This window comes from Mesocricetus auratus, unplaced genomic scaffold (assembly GCF_017639785.1).
Source record: "Mesocricetus auratus isolate SY011 unplaced genomic scaffold, BCM_Maur_2.0 Super-Scaffold_100011, whole genome shotgun sequence".
Taxonomy (NCBI): domain Eukaryota; kingdom Metazoa; phylum Chordata; class Mammalia; order Rodentia; family Cricetidae; genus Mesocricetus; species Mesocricetus auratus.
This window is the reverse complement of record NW_024429195.1, coordinates 23127532-23147940: the sequence shown is the minus strand read 5'-3', so window position 1 is coordinate 23147940 and position 20409 is coordinate 23127532. Positions and strand designations below refer to the sequence as shown.

Here is a 20409-nt window from a genome sequence, read left to right as displayed (position 1 = left end):
AGAGGTCAGAAGGGGGACAAATACTCTGGGTCTGAGTTATAGGCAGTTGTGAGCCACCATGTTGGTTCCAAGTCCACCATAAGAGTAGTAAGCACTCTAAACTTCTGGACCACATTAGAACGTAAAGTTTTAGTCTTGTATGCTAAATTTTGTATATCATTACTGAGGTTTATCATTTCACTTTATATTGAGATTTGCTCTACTATGGTCATTTGTAAATGTATTCATGATAAACTATTAGTATTTTCTTTATAATTAGAACCTTGAATTTCAGGAGGAATCAAATGAACTAATAGAACTTTCCTGTCACTGTACTCCAGTCACTTTGGACCTGGTTTGAGTTCTGAGGAACCTCCCAAAATGTCTTCTCTAGGTTGTTTGCAAATCCTACCTTCTGCCCAAAGTGCATTTGTTCCACCTTTTCCCATTCTAGTCATTCTTAGACCAGGTACCAGCAAATCCTTATTTTCTTAGGGAATGTCCTAGTGCTACTCTTCAGGTTGAGCTCCTTCTGGCCTTATCTTTCATTACTTTTCCCATAGCAAACCATAAATATCTATACCAGCTAATTAGTGTATGAGGTTCCTGATGGAGTAGAAGCCTAGCAGTCACTGCTCAAATTTCAATAAGTACGTGGAAATAAGCATGTATTAAGGGTGGCTGCTTTTTTGTTGTTGTTTGTGTTTTGTTTTATTTTTCCAAGACAGGGTTTCTCTGTATTGTTTGGAGGCTGCCCTGGAGCTAACTCGGTAGACCAGGCTGGCCTCGAACTCACAGAGATCCGCCTGCTTCTGCCTCCCGAGTGCTGGATTTGTGTGCCACCAATGCCTGGCTTAAATCAGAAACGAGATTGTTTTACATGTCAATCCCAGTTCCCTCTCTCTTCCCTCCTCCTCTGCCCCCCACTAACTATCCCATCCCCTTTCTGCTCCCCAGGAAGGGTGAGGCCTTCCATGGAGAAACTTCAAAGTCTGTCACTTCCTTTGGAGCAGGGCCTAGGCCCTTCCCCATGTGTCTAGACTGAGAGAGTATCCCTCTGTGGAATGGGCTCCCAAAGTCCATTCGTATGCTAGGGATAAATACTGATCCACTACCAGCGGTCCCATAGATTGCCGAGGCCTCCTCACTGACATCCATGTTCAGGGGGTCTGGATCAGTCTTATGCTGGTTTCCCAACTATTGGTCTAGGGGTCCATGAGCTTCCCCTTGTTCAGTTCAGCTGTTTATGTGGGTTTCATCAGCCTGATCTTGACCCCTTTGCTCATCACCCCTCCCTCTCTACAACTGGATTCCAGGAGTTCAGTTCAGTGTTTAGCTGTGGGTATCTGCTTCTACTTCCATTAGCTGCTGGATGAGTGCTCTAGGATGGCATATAATGTAGTCAATCTCATTACCAGCGAAGGGCATTTAAGGTAACCTCTCCACTATTGCTTAGATTATTGGTGTCATCCTTGTAGATCGCTGGACATTTCCCTAGTGCCAGATTTCTCTTTAAACCTATAATGGCTCCCTCTGTTATGGTATCTCTTTTCTTGCTCTCCTCTATTCTTCCCCTGACTCAACCTCCCTGCTCCCTCATGTCCTCTCCCCCCCCTTCTTCCCTTCCCTTCTCTTTCTCCTACTCCCTCTCCTCTCTACCCCCCATGCTCTCAATTTGCTCAGAAAATCTTGTCCCTTTCACCTCCAGGGGACTCAGGGCTTCTTAATATATACTGAAAGTTGACAGATACAAATCCTTACAGTCTTGCTTTATTTGACATGAACACTCACAATGTAAGAAAAAGTTATAAATAAATCTTCAATAGTAAATGGTAGCCAGAATTGTCTCTTAAAATAAGTTAGTCTTAAACAGATACAAATAGTTTATCATCGTTAAATTAAAAATCACAAGTTTATTTCACTTTAACACAAGAAATGAGCTTGAAGAGCTTGTTTTATAAAAAAGCATAATGGCTAGAAATACTTTATGAAGTGACAGTTCATTCAAATAAGGAAATAACCCTTTGCTAGGTTTTCAAGAACACCTTCTTTACTATAACTAGTAACAGTTTGCATACCTCACAGTCTCTGCTTCTCAGTTTATCCTCACTTTGTTCCATTCGAAACTTTAGCTCTTTTCCTAAACGTGTCGCTTGCCTCACTTCTTTGGTGGCGAGGTATGTATTAATCTACTCTCCCAAGAAACAAATACCTCACAAAAAAGAAGGTGCAGTTACTTTTGCTAGGTTATAGTTCCCCTGAATCGTAGTGTTACAATTCTAGGGCTGGAAAACTTATGTTCTTGCTGGGAACATGGTATACTGATATAAAAGCTTCTTCATCCAGTATACTTGAGTTTTTTTCCCAAATATTTCTGCAAATCTGAGTCACTAGTGCAAATAGTTCCTCACAGTTAAGTAACTGGTAGTGTAACTTGTGGGTAGTTTTCCTATTCTGAAAAGTGCAGCTGTCAAGAGGTAGCCTCAGAAGACACTTAAACAAGAACTATGCCTCCATTAATTAGAATGTATCGGGGAAGCAGGATCTTATCTTCAGCCCTAAGATTGCTGTGAGAAATTACTGTGTGTAACCCAGGAACTTGAGAGAACTCTCATTTTCAGGAGTTAATTACTTTTGTCTTTGTATAGCACACAAGAGGGGGTTTAAGGTCAGAAGTGACTCAGAAGACTAAATGTGAAGTGTAGAACAGCAGGTAAGATAAAGTCCAGAACCTGACAGAAACTGACTGAAGCAAAATGCTGCCATCATTTAGTGCTGATGGCAGCATTTTGTAGAGTTGAGAGTATGATGTGTTGAAACCATGTTCACAGCATGGGAAAACACTTCTGCGTGTTTTTCAGTGATTCCTGTACACATATCAGTGTTGTATTCACATAGAACTAAAAACTATGCATTCTACCTCAAATCATGCCCTGACTAGACAGGAATGTCACAGTATTCAAAGTCCAGCTGTAGTCCTGCTTCTATGAATGGGTCTGCAGCTCTGCAGACAGGTTGGAAACAGCAGTTCCTCTCTGTCACTACAGAGAAAGGGCAGTAAAAGGTCAAAGTTTGCATTGGAATTTAAAGGACTTGGAAGATAGTGATTTTTTTTTAAAGACAGGGTTTCTCTGTATTGCTTTGGAGCCTATCCTGGAACTTGTTCTATAGACCAGACTGGCCTTGAACTCACAAAGTTCTGCCTGCCTCTGCCTCCCAAGTGCTGGGATTAAAAGGTATGAGCCACCAATACCCTGAGAAAATAGTGATAATTTTAAGAATCCATTTGCTTGCTATTAATGCCATTAAAGAACACATTTGTCTTATGTTTCTAATGTGAATTTACTAGCACTTGAAAAGGTAACCCTTCTAAAGGTAGTAAAATCCTTAGTCCTCTTTACTCCTCAGATATTAGCATTATTCTTGCTCACAGGTTAATTTAGAAATGAGATGCTAAGTTAAAATAGACAAAGGTGCAATGTGCAAATTACACTGAGGGAGAGATAATGGGTTTGCCCTGAGCAGGAAAGAAAAACTTAAGCCTAGTCTGGTGGTGGGCAAGCTAAAAGAATTTAAGGCTCAGTTTTATTTCATTAGGAAACTGAATAATAGTGCATTTTCATATAAAAAAAAGAAAAACTTTGGTTAAAATACTTGTTTAAAAAATGTTTCCTTCTGCTCTGGCTGATTAAAACAGAACTTTCCTCCAGTTCCAATGCATAGTCCCATTGTTTTAGGGAGAGCTCCACAGTTTATACTGAGTGCAGTTTCACACCTACAGACGTTATCCATCCACTGTTAAGTTCATGGAACTCCTGTTAAATACAGTAAAGATAATTCACTTTTGATAAGGAGATTTGCACACCTTACCATTCATAGTTAGTTACTCAGCACATGCTTTTGCTACTCAAGGCTGAGTTGGAGGTGGTTGGCAGCAAGCATCCAGCAGAGACTGCTAGTTTATTCCCGGATCCTCCCACATCTGACAGAAAAGGCAATAAGTCTTCTGTAAACAGCTCCCATGAGTGAAATGGTGAGCACCACTATTCCACACACAAGGCTGAATGCCCATCGTGGGCCCAAGTAAGTGTACACATGGCTGATGAACACAGGCCCAAGAATCCGTGCTGCACTTCCAGAAGCAGTCAACCAGCCCATGTACATACCCTGTATGGGGGTAAGGTAGAGAACAACAGATTAATTCAGGTTTAGTTATTCCAAATAAAAACAGTAAATCAGGCAGTGGTAGCGCACACCTTTAGTCCTAGCACTTGGGAGGCAGAGGCAATTGGATCTCTGAGTTCAAGGCCAGCCTTGTCTACAAAGTGAATTTCAGGACAGCCAGGGCTGTTACACAAAGAAACCCTATCTCAAAAAACAAACAACAAAAAACTGATCTGAGAGTGTTTCAGGTCAGCTAGAGCTACACAGAAACTGTTTCAAGAATCAAAAAACAAAACAACAAAACTGATATGAGCTGGAGAGATGGCTCAATAGTTGGGTAGTGTTTGACTTGTAAGTTCAAATACCTGCTTTCAATCCCTGGAACTTAATTAAAAAGCATGTGGGGATGAGTCTGGAGGGAGAGACTGGGTAAATATGATCAAAACACAGTATGTAAAATTCTCAATAAAAATAGAGCAACAAAAGGAAATGGGGCATGGTAGCATGTGCTTGAAATCCCAGAATTGGGAAGTAAGAGACAGGCAGAGCCCTTGGGTTCCCCAGGCAGCCAGCCAGCCTAGCCTACCTATATACTGAGTTCTGGGCCAAGAGTGCTGGTATGAAAGGCATGAATCACCATGCCTTACCATTCTGTCTCAGTGTCGGGGGAGGGGTGCACGTGTGCTAGTCCCTTGTAGCTGGAGTCAGGTCATGTAGACCTCCTGATCTGGGTGCTAGGACCTGAGCTTCAGTCCTCTGGAAAAGCAGTAAGCACTCATGACTGCTGAGCCATGTATCCATGTCCTTAGTTTGCTTTTTAAAGATGATCTTACAGTGTAGTCTAGGTCTGCCTAAGAATCACCAAGTAGCCTTGGCTGGCCTCAAATTCAAGATCTTCCTCCTATCTCAGAAAAGCTGAGATTACAGTCATGTGCCACCACAGCCATTTCAGTTTAATCTTGTTTGTTTGTTTGGTTGGTTGGTTGGTTGGTTTTTTGAGACAGGATTTCTCTGTGTAGCCCCAGGTGTTTTAGAACTCAATTTGTAGATAGACCAGGCTGACCTCGAACTCAGATTCACCTGCCTCTGTCTCCCAAGTGCTGGAATTAAAGGCGTGTGCTACCACCTAGCCTTAGTTTAATTTTTGAAGAGTGAGATAATTTGTGCCATTTATATAACTGTCATTAAAAACAAGAGTTAGAAACATATGGAAAATAAGTAAATAAATAGTCCGATTATAAGTAAGTGATGGTACATATATAAAATGAAATAGTGTCTCATTGAAAGTAATCTAAAGAATCCATGATATACTCCTTAAAGTACATGTACCCATTTATTTTTTATAATGAATACAGAAATTATTTTTGTATGTGTATATGTGCATGCCAGAGATCAAACCTAGGATGTCAAGAATTCTAGGATAAGAACTGTACTTCCAGTCTAGGAGTTCCCTGTGTGTTTTTGTGTTATTTGGGACTGAGTCTCACTATATAGCATGGCTGTCCTGGACCACACTGTGTAAACCAAGCTGGCCTTGAACCTTCAGTGATCCTCCTACCTCAGCCTCCTGGATGCTGAGATTACAGCTATGTATAACCATCCCCAGCTCACCCCTGGCATTCTTACTAGAGCACAAGCCTAGCATGTGCAAAGCCTAGCATCCAATCCTAGCATTGCAAAACAGTTAAAACTTAAAATACAACCAGGCAGTGGTGGGCACAAACTTAATCCTAGCACTTGGGAGGCAGAGGTAGGCAGATCTCTACAACTTCCAGGCCAGCCTGGTCTACAGAGTGAGTTCCAGGACAGACTCCAAAACTACAGAGAAAGACATCTTGGAGAAAAAACAAACCTTAAAATACATACTGATAGGTTTCAGTGTAGCTCAGCCATAGTAGCTCAAGGCCCTGGTTTTAATCTCCAGCATGACACAGAAAGGAAATAGATTATAGCAGCCAAAACTGTTTGAGACTGTTGTGTTTTCCATCTTTTTGTAACAGCCTAAATCCAATTTGGCTGCCAATTTTGGTTTTCTCCTGTCTACTTTAAGAATGAGTGTTAGAATTTTAAAGTTCAGAGACTTTTTTCAATGAAAAGTATTTTGAGCTCATAATTACGGAATTTAAGACATCTGAATTCTGGCTTAGCAAGATTATATTCCACCAGATAAATCTTACCAAACATATCACAAAGTTTTTGAGTGATGAAAGCAGAGGTAGGTAGAACCTAAAGCTCAGGCCTGCAGGCATACAAGTGAGCTCCAGCTCAGAGCCTGTCCAAGAAGTGCACCTCTCCCCAAAATTAGCCTTTTGTTCTCTTTTCATTTAAATGTGAAATCAGAGTTTTAAAGTTTGCTAAAGCAGCTTGTGTAAGAACAGAACTACAGAAAAGGAAATATGCGAGTGCTGAGATGCAGGGTTGTTACCTGAGGTTTGGGTCCTAAAACTTTTGAATATAATGTATAGGACATGACATTGCAGGCTGGATAGCCGATTCCCACTAGCACAGCAGCTGTTAGGAACTGGGCCAGATGGATCACTGGGGTGTACAGGCACCAGGCTTGTTCAATTGGACACCCGGTTGGCTGTTCACTGTAATCTTCTCTTGGAGAATTCCAAAGATCAATAATAATTTCTCCAAATGTAGTATTAGGGATTGAGCTGTTGTGTAAATCTGTAAAATAAAAGTTAAGACAAGGCATCACTTGCTACTTCTAAAGAATGGCAGGGGCTGGTGCTACAGAATTAAAATCACCATACCTTCCCACTGTACTTTGGGAAACTGATTTCCCCAGGGTAACAAGATAAAGAAGCCAACCCATACAACCACGAGTCCTCCCAGGAGAATGGCACGCTCATCAATCCTGTTGAACAGAAACTCTGATTTTGAAATGCAATGTGAATTCACAGTTCTGTTACCATAACTAAAAAGATTAATTAAACTTGCTATACAATTCATTATATTTATCAATTAATGCAATATTAAATAGAATCCCCCACTGAAAGCACCCAGTACTAGGCATGGCAGTGTACACCTGTAGCCTCAGCACCTAGGTATAGGGCAGGAACCAGAGGAGCAAGTTCAAGGCCAGCCTGGGCTATATAGAGAGACCCTTTCTCAAAAAAAAAAAAAGGCTTTTCCAATAAACCGTTGATTTCAGATTAGGGGGCTGGACTTTAGATAATGAATATGAATGTATTTATCTTTTCCTACATAAAGTAGAGCTTGTCAGTAACTATTAGGGCAAAGACACCTAGAACCAGTGTGAAGAATAGCCGTGCCTATACATGCCTATGCTCATTTTCAACCAATATTCAACCATTAAAGCTGTTCATCAGCTAATAACCTGTGTTAACCTATATGGCAGGCTGAGATATACAGCTCAGTGATAGAGTGCTTGCCTACTATGTGTGATACCCTGGTACAATCCCAGCACCACAGAGAAAAGTAAAACCATGTGACAGAATTCAATTCGCATGCATTCCCATACTCGCCCATACAAGGTTCCTTACAGTTACTTTAATAAAACTATTCTTTTAAAAAAAAGTTATCTAGGAGTTGGGAATATAGTGGTAAAGCATTTGTCTAGCATATGTGAGACCCTAAATTCAACCCCCACACCACACACACACAAATAGTTATGTGGTCAAATAACTTGAGAAATTACTATAATTATATTTGCCATGGTGATGGTATAGTGTTTATAAGATGGAGACCTAATTAGATGTTCTAAAATATATAAACCTATAATAACCCCAGTGCCTTGGAGATGGAAGTAGGATAGCCAGGAAGTTAGCTAGTGTACATGAGACCCTGACTCATAAAAACAAAACACACCCACAAAATCTATGTAAGTTCAATTTGTTCTTTGAGACATGGTCTTATTAATATGTAGCATGCAGGCACTCATGGTCCTCTTGTCTCAGCCATCAGTGTAGAGGCTTTAATAACCAGAATTTTCCAAACTTAATCATTCAATCTCATAAGACAATGTTTTATGAGATACACTTTTAGTAATATACATTAAAACACTATATAACACCAGTTAGTATACAGTTATTTTTTTGGTCAGGCATTTTACTTTACCAAACTGATGCTATAGAATATAAAAATATCATACATTCTCAGTTAAGTTTTTATCTTCTTGCAAACTTTCAAGAACTGTAATACAGTCAGGCATGGTGGTGCCTTTACTCCCTGTTCTCAAGAAGCAAAGACAGACTGACCTATGAATTCTAGGCTAGCCAGGTCTACGTAGTGAGTTCCAAGGCTACATAATAAGACTCTGTCTTGACAACTAAAAAGTTGTAACAAATGAGAAAATGTACTAGGACATTCATTTATATTACTACTGCTTTATGTTTCTTTTTTCAAAAACAGATTTGAAATAAAACTAAAAACATATGACTTACTTTTTGGAAAGTAATTTAACCCCCATAAAAACAACAACTGCCTCAACTCCAAGAGCAGCAAGAATTATTCCGTCATAGAGCACAGCCTGCTCCTGGGTCCAGGCATACATGTCCATTGTTAATGGAGTAAGGATTCTAAGAAGAGAAAGCCATTACTAAGAAATATATAAGCATTTATAATAATATCTTCAAGAATATACAAACCTTTTTAAATTCAGTTTATATAAGGAACACAGTCACATTTTAAGTTTGCAAACAGGAGACAAATCAATTACAGCCCTATCCTCCAAGCAACTGTTCAAGATTACACTCTTCTTGGTGGAGCCTTGAGCTTTAAGGGTGAGACTCTATGACTAGCCTTTCTTTGGGGCATCACTTCTACTGAGGGCCCACTGTAAAGAGCTCCTACACAAGCAAACTTTATGTTGACATCATTTTCAAAATCAGAAATTTAAGTTTTGCTGGAAGTGCACTTCCTACATCCCACCGTGTCTTCCCCCGGCCCTTTATGGAGTGTGTGTATTACCAGCAATGTCACACTGTTATTAGTGCCTACTTATTAGAGCCTAGTGGATTTTTCCTTCCATCAGTTACTTTGTGTGTTTCTTCCCCTCCCTATGAATAACTCTGCCTTTATATGGCTGTCTCCTTCCTTGCCAACTCTATCCCTATATTCTACCATCTTCTGTTGGCTGACAACAAAACAATTTAAAGTTTAAATTTTGTATTAAAAAGAATAGTGTCTTAAACTTTGAAATCAGGTGAGCTGATATAGAAAACAGATACATGCTTTCTCCAAGGGCTAAACAGTTAACAGGTACAGATCCAAGAACTGAACTCCAGCAGACACTTACACAGCAGTGTCACTCAACACAGCTACATGATGCCAACGGAGCTCTCATCAGCAGATTAGTGGGCAGCTAAAAGTAGCTGCCACCTGCCATAAGAAGTTAGAGAAGTCTGATACACCACAGTAGGAGGAACCCTATCCCTCACACTCAGTGAAATGAGACATGCACAAAACACTGCATGATACACCACAGTAGGAGGAACCCTATCCCTCACACTCAGTGAAATGAGACATGCATAAAACACTGCATGATGCAACTTCTGTAAGGTACCTTGTACAGACATCAGGGACTGGTGAAAGAATGGGAGTAACTGGGATTAAAGGCGTGGGCCACCAACGCCCGGCTGTATTCACCTTTCAAAAACAGAGTCTGGAGAAGCGGCTCAAGATTAAGAGTCCTTGCTGCTCTTGCAGAGGACCCTGGTTTATTCCCAGCACTGCATGGTGGTTCATAACCATCTGTGATTCCAGTTTCAAGCACTCAGTTCTCTCTTGTGACATCTACTGGCACCAGGTACACACGTGGTACACATATGTTACATGCAGACAAAACACTCATAACACATTTTAAAAAATAAATCCAAAACTAAAAAAAAAAACAGTTAAAATGCTGGGGCTAGTTGTACAGGTCTGTAAGCATTATTATAGGAGGTTGAGACAGAAAGATTCCAATATTGGGGGGGAAAGGTTAATGTGGTCAATTTTATGTGCTGTGTATTTTGCATTAAAAATGTTCCCTAAAATGAATTAAGATTTTCATGTAGATGGATAATTTTGAAAATATACACACCAAGCACATCTAGTGATATGTATTGACACAAATATGTTTGAGTTGTATGGAATTAAAACAAGTTGTCAAATGATGACATTACAGCTTATGAGAGTTTAATACATTCTTCCCCTCCCTTGAAAAAACATGAAGTGGATTTTTGTAGGGCATGTGTGCATGTGTGTATATGTATATGTGTGTGTAATGCTACATTTGCATATTTTTATCTTTGGAAAGGGTCATGTGATTTTTTAAAAAGGATGAATGAAGCCTACACAGTTGTGAATTATATAATTTTTGATCAAGGATTAAACAGAGTTAATATTGCCAGACTTAGTGTTAATTATGTCATAATATAAAATCTATTTAAATTGGTTGTGGTGGCATATCCATTTAACCTAACACTTGGGAGGGGAAGACAGTCAGATCTCTGTGAGTTCAAGGCCAGCCTGGACTTCATAGAGTTCTAGGACAACCAGGTTACATAGACCCTGTCCTAAAAAAAAAAAAAAAAAGAAAAAAGAAACCCAAAAATTTTATTTAAGAAAAATGTGCCTTACATGAGTTTTTAAAAGCAAAATCTATATGTAGAATTAACACTGCATTAAGAAACAAGGATTAGTAAGTAATTGGATTTAAATAAAGAATAAAACTTACGTTTCAAAAAGGGCAAAGATAAACAAAACCACAAAAAACAGAATATTGGTAGTCACAACAGCAACTTGATCAATACTTCCTTCAGGAATCTGAACTTCATCTGTATTTTCTATAAATGGGAGAAAAATAATATTACCTATTTGTGTAATTTTTCATATGATGATAAAGTAATAGGAAATTATTAGCTGGGTGTATGGTTCACACCTTAGCTCTTGGGAGCCTGAGGCTGGATAATCACAGCAAGTCTGCTGCCAGCCTGGGACAAGAGGTGTGGGGAAGAGAAAATAAAAGTAACAAAAAAAGGAAGAGGTTGGGAAGGGAGGGAAGGAAAGAAACATCAAGATTCAGATAGTAATACATCTTCAAATGGTAGTTAGAGTACCCGCTCTCTCAAGAAGTATGCTTGAGTTCCCTTGTCTGCAGATACTACTCAGGGTAATTTACATTGGTGTCTCCCAAACCAAAAGAGTGTTTTATAGACTTCTTAAAAAATATGTTTGCTTTCAATTCCAGGTACAGACTTTCTACCTTACCTAAATCTTCATCTTACAATGGTTCCATTAAGTTCTATCAATAGTTTATTAAGTCAGTTCCCAGTTCTTTGGTTCATTTCACTGACTTTTTAATTTTAACACTGTATGAAGTGAGTGTATCTTTGTATCTTTGTGTGGCAGTGCCTTTAGAGGGCAAAGTACAGACATAACTTCAGAGTATATACACAGCTGTATATCTGCTCAAACCCATTCCTTACGTTATTACTCAGTGTGAACAGTGTAATAACAATGAGAATGAACATTATGCTGGGGGGAGGGGCAGCAAAGGAGAAGCATGGTGTGGCATTCCCTAACAGAGAAAGTTTGTGTATGGTTTTATAATGGTGTCTGCCCTTCACCTCAGGGGAAAGGAGATTTAGAAACGTCTGTAGTATTATAGGGAGTGGCCTCTGACTTTTCTTTCCAGTCACACTAAGAGCACTGGTCACCTTCATCCAGATCCTTCTCAGAAGCAGGCCCTAGCTCTTCTCACCCTGTACTATTTGGGTACACCTTTCTAATTCTTAGTTAATACCCAGGGCCTGTCTTGACTTCTTTGAATTAAGTACCAATGCTGTGCTGTCAGACTGAAGTTTCCTACGTACATAGTTGTCTCCTGCATGCTATATCCAGTTAAGATACAGCTGTAAGGAATCTCAGAAATGTATCCCAAACTGAGGAAATTGACTAAATGTCCTAATTACAATAATTTTAGGGCCTAGGCACTTAATACCAGCACTCAGGTGGATTTCTGTGAGTTCAAGGCTGACATGTTCTACAGAATGAGTTCCAGTACAGCCAGGACTACAAAGAGAACCCTGTCTTGAAAAAGCACACACACACACACACACACACACACACACACACACACACACACACACACACGACTTTTTTAAATGTTTATTTATTTATGATATATGCAGTGTTATGTCTGCAGGCCAGACGAGGGCATCAGATCTCATTATAGACGGTTGTGAGCCGCCATGTGGGTGCTGGGATTTGAACCCGGGTCCTCTGGAAGAGCAGCCAGTGCTCTTAACCGCTAAGCCATCTCTACAGCACCCACACACAAGAATTTTAAGAAAAGCCTTATTGATTCAATTTTAAATTAAATTGGTTGGTTGATTTTTATATGTATTAGTGTCTTGCCTGCATATATGTATATGTTTGGTGGTTGCAGAAGTCAGAAGAGGGCTTCAGATCCCCTGAAACTGGAGTTACAGAATGTTTTGAGCCACCATGTGGGTGCTGGGAACTGAACCTAGGTCCTCTGCAAATGCATTAAGTGATTTTAACTCCTAGCCATTACTATACCCCACCCCCTCCACATTTCATGTAATTAGAAATTACAATCCCACTGAAAGAAAACTGCTTTAAACCTGACCACCTTTAAATATTAAAAAAATCATGTGTTTACCAAATGCATTTTATCAAGATATTTATTGAAATACAAAATGATTTTATATGAAAGTATTCAGTAAAATTACTTTGTTTTTGTATAGTTTTATAAAATCACTGAGCAAGTACCAACTTTCATTCTTTCATAGGACTGAAGGCCACAATCAGTAACCAAATAACAATTTATTAAGTAAAGTATTCCTACTTACCAGGAACTTATAAATAAGTTTTTAATAAATAAATAAATAAGATAGAAAGGACTGGGCTGTGAGATGGGTAAAGTGTCCGCTGTACAAACATGAAGGTCTGAGGGGAACAGACAGATGGACTCTTGGGGCTCACTAGCCAGCCATTCTATTCAAAATGGCAAGCTCCAGGCCAGTGAGACTGTCTCCGAAAGTAAGTGGAGAACAAATAAGGAAATCATCTGATGTAGATCCCTGATCTCTATGTCCAACCACATGGGCATGCATGCCCATACACATACGCACTCATGCATGCACCACACACCCACAAAATAACTTAAAAGACGAAAATATACATTTATAAAATAACAGAATGCCTACTATCTTGATAAAGGTACTAGGAACTTCTGGAAGCCAAGTGTATGTATATGTTGTACAACCGTAGTCCCAGCACTTACAAGGCTGAGGCAGGAGGATCTCAAGTTCTAGGCCAGGAGAATCTCAAGTTCTAGGCCAGCCTTGCCAAGCATGTTATTTTCAAGGTAAGCCTGAGCTACACACTGTCAGAAAACAACAACAAAACCTGCTTGAAAGGGCTTCCTGTACCAGGGTTATCAGAAGCATGGCAAAGAGCACAAGGATTTTAGGACATTGGCTCTTTGAAAAAGAAAACTGATCTATAGAAATGTCTTTTAGCCTTGCCAATAATAAACAATATATAACTGATAGGTATGGGCTCTTTTATTAACATAGATTCCTCTAACCTTTGAAGATACTCCACAGTCATCTACCATATTGTGCTTAGAGGCAAAAGCAACGTACATACCAAGGAAACAGAATGAGAATTTAGATGGTGTTACACAGGGTAACAGTACCTTCTTGAAAATTCACACTCTTACACTGCCGTCCTGAGTCATCTACACGATGCTCTCTTAAAAAGAAAAGCACAAACATCAACAAGATATTAATTCAGAACCTGTTTTCTTATTATTTGCACCCTATCTTTTCCACAGGCAGACACAATTTCTTTTATTGGCTTCCTGAGTATTACTAATTACTAATAAATATAACCATTAAACTAAAAAATGTCTTTTTTCCAGTACTAGACAAGAAGTGTAGGGTTCATACATGCTGGACAAGCAAGGCCCAAGCCTTGTGCTGGATCTCCAGTGTGAGTTTTGGTGAGCAAAGTCCAGCATGTTGTCCAGCTGGGGTCAGGTAATCCTCCCACCTCCCTCTCCTGAACAGGAAGACTACATAGCATACAAAACTTGTAAATTTTATCTAGAGGCATCTATGGTTTACCTTAGTATGTATTTGAGATTTTCAATGTTTTAAAAATTCTAAGTGGCTTTGGAAAATTGGATGAAGCACTCTAAAAAATATAATATAATAATATTAGGCTTGGTGGCACACTCATTCCCAGCACTTCAGAGGATAAGGCAAGAGAATCCTGAGTTCTCAGGCAGCCTTGGCTACATAGTAAGACTTTTTCTAAAAGCTGAAATAAAAACAAAAATACAAAGTAATAATACTAGTTTTAGAAAATGAAATACCATTTTTTTTTCGGTTTTTCAAGACAGGGTTTCTCTGTGTATCACTGGCTGTCCTGGAACTCACTCTGTAGATCAAGCTGTCCTCAAACTCACAAAGATCTGCCTGCCTCTGCTTCTTGAGTGCTGGAATTAAAGGTGTACAACACCAACACCAGGCAAAATGCCACTTCTATACTTAGAATGTTGTAGTTAGTAAATGAAGTATAGATCTTCCTCATCTGTATTCATTCCTCGTCTGTCTTATTACTGCAGTTACCAGTAAAACATGCCTTAGCTGACCAAAAGCTACAAACCCAATATGGACAGCAAAACATACAGACTTCACAGGGCCAGCCTCACAGCTCAGGTCTACAATCTCAGCTACCCAGAGGCTGCCTGATACTCAGAGCACCTAGCCAAGTTAACAGGACCCTGCATCAAAATAAAAAGTAAAAATTAAAAAGGGCTGGCAAGGGCCATCAGCAGCTTAGAGCACTTGCTGGCCTTGCTGAGGACCCAGGTTTGCTTCCTGGCACCCAAATGTGTGTAACTCCAGTTCCAGGGAACCCAATTCTCCCTTCTGGTTCCTGAGGGCACTGCATGCATGTGGCCCACATACATACAAGTAAAGCACTTTAAAACACATCAAAATAAACCTTTATAAAAGGAGACAGGGGCTTGGGAGATACAGAGTAATGGTAAGGTGCTTTCTTAGCATGTATGAGACCCAACAGTCAATGCTACAAATACAAAAATACTTCATAGGGATAATTATCCTTCAATAATAACAAATCTTGTTAACTTTTAGACAATTTATAAACATAGTATAAACATAGCTTCTACGTAGTTACCTTAATATAAAGAGGATCAGAATAATGTTTACAATTCCCAGGAAGGCACTAAGTAAAACTGGTGCTGTGTACATGTTGATCTGCAGCTTAATGGTGTCCCACGTTACTCCCTTTTCTCCAATGAGTGCAAGACATGTCTGAAAAACTAACAGTGATATGTGTATAAGTAAGTTTCAATGGGAGAAGAATAAGCTAAAAACTGTAAAAGTGCTTACCACAGAACTGTTAGGGTCCATATGAAGCCACCATGTGTATTAAGGAATCTCAATTGAAGTGTGAAAGCTAGCTCTTGGTTGGTGGAGACAATTTATTCTTGTATAAATCACAAATATACATGTGTATATATACACAAACATAAGTATATATCATAGACATACGGTATTACATTTTCATGCAGAATGGAATAAATAGGAAAACATCCAAGGCGGCTCTTTAGAGAGACTATTAAAAAGGTGAGACATAGATGTGTACATTCACAAAGATTATATAATTTCATCAATCGACTCAGCATCATTTCCTCTTAATCATTTTATTAGCATATACTAATTTTACATAATAATAAAAAAGATTTATTATAACATTTTCATAGATCTATAATATGCTCTTATCATATTTACCACCCATTTGGTGTCTTCATTTTTGTCAGGAGAGGGGTGCTAGGGACTGGGGCCTGAGGCCTGCTAAGTATCTACCCTACCTCTGAGGTACATTCTCAACACCAGTATCTATTTTTCCAAAAAAGAAAAAAAAAGAAAACTACTCTATATGAAAGTTAAGCTATATAATTTATTCAATAAATAAATATGAATTCTAGTAATTACAATGATTTATGTGAGTGGAGGGGGGTAGGAGAGCTTGCACCTGCCAGGATGTACCTGTGAAGGTCAGAGAACAACTTTTAATCTCTCCTTTCACAATGTGTTCTCCAGAGATCAAACTCAGTCTACCAAGTTTGGCAGCCAGCACAAAGGGAAAGACCCATTTGTAGTGATATATTATTTATGATTTATTAAAGCTTGACTGAGGATTCAGAAAAGCAAAGTCAGCCTCAAGCTACAAATGTCAGGCAGTGGTGATATACACCTTTAATCCCAGCAGTCAGAAGCTAGGAGGTGGTGGTACACACCTTTAATCCTAGGTCTCAGGATTAAGAGACAGACGGATCTCTGTGAGTCCAAGGCCACCCAGATCTACACAAGAGTGAATCAGTCTAAAAGAGAATTACAGCTCACATCTTTAATCCCAACACTAGGGAAGTATATAAGACAGAAGCAAGGTCTCAATTGAGGCATTCATTCTCCAACCACACTGAGGAGGAGGTTACAGTCTGAGGCTTGGTGAAGAAGAGCTCATGAGGAGACAGGATCCTCCTCTTCAGACTGAGCTAGAGGTGAGAGCTAATGGCTGGCTGCTTTGCTGTTCTGATATTCAGATTGAAGTTTGAACCCCAATATTAGTCTCTGAGTCTTTTATTAATTTGTGTTATACCCATTAAACAATCTTTTTTTTTTTTTTTTTTTTTTTTTGGTTTTTCGAGACAGGGTTTCTCTGTGGCTTTGGAGGCTGTCCTGGAACTCGCTCTGTAGACCAGGCTGGCCTCGAATTCACAGAGATCTGCCTGCCTCTGCCTCCCGAGTGCTGGGATTAAAGGCGTGCGCCACCAACGCCCAGCCCCATTAAACAATCTTGTTGGCTCAAGTAGTTAAAAATTTAATCAACTTCCTTACAAGAAAGAAACACAAAAGTTTCAAGTCAAATATTTTTAATATTATTATATATGTAGTACTTAAATTATACCTCCTTAGTATCACTTAACATTAAATCTGTAGTAAAACTTGGATGGAACAGTTCTGGTCTTTACTCCCGGTTGATATGATTTTCCTTGGGCCCTGTCAGTAACTGAGATCTAACTTTAGCTGAGGAAAAAGGCAGATGCCGCCCTTACAACAGTACTGGGTACAAAGCACCGGGGAAAATATCTGCTCTGAACCCTGGACTTCCCACTGGCTTTGGAGACACTGGACAGACTCTGTACCATGGGATCCTCAACTATAAAATGAGGCAAGCAGCATTTAATTAAGAGCTCTGGTGTCAAGGCAAAATAGTCTATTGATAGTAGTGCATTAATGTCAGCTGGGCGGTGGTGGTGCACATCTTTAATCCCAGCACTCAGGAGGCAAAGGCAGGCGGGTTTCTGTGAGTTCGAGGCCAGCCTGGTTTACAGAGCAAGTTCCAGGACAGGCTCCAAAGCTACAGAGAAACCGTCTCGGAAAACCAAAAAAATTTTTTAAATGTCCCTCCCTTATAAGGCTACAGCTTAGTGGTGGAGTGCTGTCTATCATGCATGAAGCCTTGGGTTCAGTCTTCAGTATTACACACACGCACGGTTTGGGGGATTACTGCTTTATTTTTATTGTGATGACTTTAGCTAACATAGGAAATGTGTTTCACTGTAGTATTTTTATGCATATAGATCACTGTAGTGTACTTTGCTCTTACTTTCCTGGCTCCCTCCCTCTTTTCTAAAGTTTTTCTCCTTTTCCCTTTGGCCACACAGCTTCCACCTCAAAGGTTTTCCCAATTCAAATTTAAGAAATCAAGTAAAGACCACCTACCTGGACCCAGAATAAAGCCCAAGGCTTGGCATGTGCTCGTATTAGCCATGGCACTTGTTCTCTCCTGAAGGGAAGTAGCGCCAGCAATGTATGCTCGAACAACAGCTACGTTTCCTAAAGAGACAGTAACAGAGTAAAGAAATCACCCTTCACCTTAATGGTCACCTCACCTGGCTTTACACAGAGCAAGAAATACTGATGAGTACCATGGTCATGTCTTCCTCTATGCCATCTTACAAAGTGTGTAAGATTTTTATTGTACAAACACATAACTAAGGGAACAAAGTATTTTCACTCATACAGAAACAGTGCAGCTAGGATGGATGGTACACATCTATAATCCCAACAACTGGTAGACAGAGGCCAGCCTAGGCTACATAGTGAGTTCTAAGCCAGCCTAAGGTATATAGTAAGACTCTATCTCAAAACCAACCAACACCAACAAAACAAAAATAAAAATAAAACAAGCCCACCCCATTAGTAAAAACACAGTTTTAGATAATGTGAAAATGGCACTATTATACCAAGATTTTCTCATCAAATAATAGACAGCTGTCAGTAACAGCAGAGTTCTATGCTATAAGGAAATGTGTCACAAACGGATGCACAGACATGTAATACAGAAACAAAAAGTCCACTAGGAATGTAACTGGAGACAGCTCAGTGGTTAAGCATTCATACTGCTCTTATAGCAGACCTGGGTTCAGTTTCCAGCACCCACATCAGACAACTCAGAAGCACCTATAACTCCAGCTCCAGGGGATTCAGTGCTGTCTTTTGACCTCTGAGGGTACTACTATCACAAGTCTCCACATAGGCTCATAAATATACACAACAAAAACAAAAGGTTTTTAAAAAATTATTAAACACATTTTATAGTAGAGACTCTGCTAGGAACCACAGAATATTTGAAAATGCTTCTAATGCAAAAAGCGTACTAAAATTGATGAGAGAAGATGGAACCAGTACAGCAGGGCAAGCAAAGGCCAGAAACAGGTCATAGAAGGGGCATTCAGGGGCAAGAAGCTCCAGAGGACTCACATCGATAAAGCACTCAGTGTGTATCTTGACGGTGAAATCCGATGGAAATAAAAGAGAGGACCTGTAGGTACTAGGAAGATCATGAGCAAAGGCAAATGAAAGAAAGGCACCTGCCTCTTCCTAAGATGTGTGGGATGTGAGACAACGGAGATGACACAGGGGACACATGGCTATGAACAGTAGGAAGAATGTGAAACGTGCACGCACACACACACACACACGAGACTGAATGGGAATGACACAGGGGAGACATGGATCTCACTGAACGGGAATGACACAGGGGAGACATGGGTCTCACACACAAATACACACACACACACACACACACACACGCGCACACACACACACGAGACTGAATGGGAATGACACAGGGACAAAGGGGAGACATGGATCTCACACACAAATACACACACACACACACACACACATACACACGAGACTGAACGGGAATGACACAGGGGAGACATGGATCTTACACACAAATACACGTGTGCACGCGCATGCGCGTGTGTACACACACACACACACACAATTACCTGCTCCAAATCCCACCAATCCACGAGCAATCAACATGTAGTATTTATTATGAGCAGCTGGCACGTGGACATATGCATATAGGCAGTTGGCTACCACCGAAATAAAGATGGAGATGATAAGAGGTTCTTTTCTTGGCCTATAATTAGACCATAAACCAAATAGAGGTGAAGCTACCATTTGGCCAAGACTAAATGAAGCAATAACCCAGCCTAAAAAACTTGCATTGGCTGTTTGATCAATCTGTAGAGAAAAGTAAATGCTTTAAGAATCATCACATAACAACAAACATTCCAAGACAAACTTTTGTATGAATATAAGTTTGGGTAACTACGTATCTGGGAACATAGCTACTAGATCAGTCAGTAAAACTATATTTAGCTTTGTAACAAATATCCAGGCTATATTCCACAGTGACTGAACCACCTGCATTCCTAACCAGAACCCTTCTGGATTAGTATTTCTGTGGAGAACTCATGGAACATACTAATAATCATGGAGGAGTTTATCACTGTTCATTTGACATCATACATTAGAGTGGTAAGTACTAAAGATACAAAGATGAAATGGAGTCATCCCTGGATGTTCTCAGAACTGACTCCAAGATTCCCAAGGACACCAGAATTTGTGCACACACAAGCCTTTCTTATAGAACATTTGCATACCAACTACGTATACCCTCTATAGGTGTAAGTATTCTCTGATCACTTATAATACCTAGTACAATGTAAATTCTGTAAAGATAGCTGTCACACAGTATAATTTATGGAGTAATAATAAGGAAAATAGTACAAGTGATTTAAGAAAATATTTCCAAACCACATTTACTTGAATTTTGGATGCAGAGCCCAAAGATAAGGAGGACACCCATATACAGAAAACCTGC

At 39.7% G+C, this 20409-nt stretch overlaps 1 protein-coding gene across 4 annotated transcripts in view; it reads right to left on the bottom strand.

The window, feature by feature from the left end:
* Positions 1-20409, bottom strand: part of Mfsd8 (major facilitator superfamily domain containing 8) — a 48439-nt gene that overhangs the window by 16331 nt on the left and 11699 nt on the right. For 3 of the 4 annotated variants that reach the window (XR_001196452.3, XR_005880381.1, XR_005880380.1), the window contains exons 4-12: positions 19526-19766; positions 17949-18062; positions 15334-15478; positions 13823-13878; positions 10832-10940; positions 8556-8690; positions 6903-7006; positions 6569-6816; positions 3850-4146 (exon numbers count right to left, since the gene is read on the bottom strand). Coding sequence is in view for 1 of the 4 variants with exons in the window: in XM_005069682.4 (XP_005069739.1) it covers positions 3940-4146; positions 6569-6816; positions 6903-7006; positions 8556-8690; positions 10832-10940; positions 13823-13878; positions 15334-15478; positions 17949-18062; positions 19526-19766 (1359 nt within the window). In the remaining 3 variants the exon portion in view is untranslated. Of the gene's footprint in view, positions 1-1733; positions 4147-6568; positions 6817-6902; positions 7007-8555; positions 8691-10831; positions 10941-13822; positions 13879-15333; positions 15479-17948; positions 18063-19525; positions 19767-20409 lie in introns of those variants that run through there. The other variant, XM_005069682.4, reaches the window with a different exon arrangement.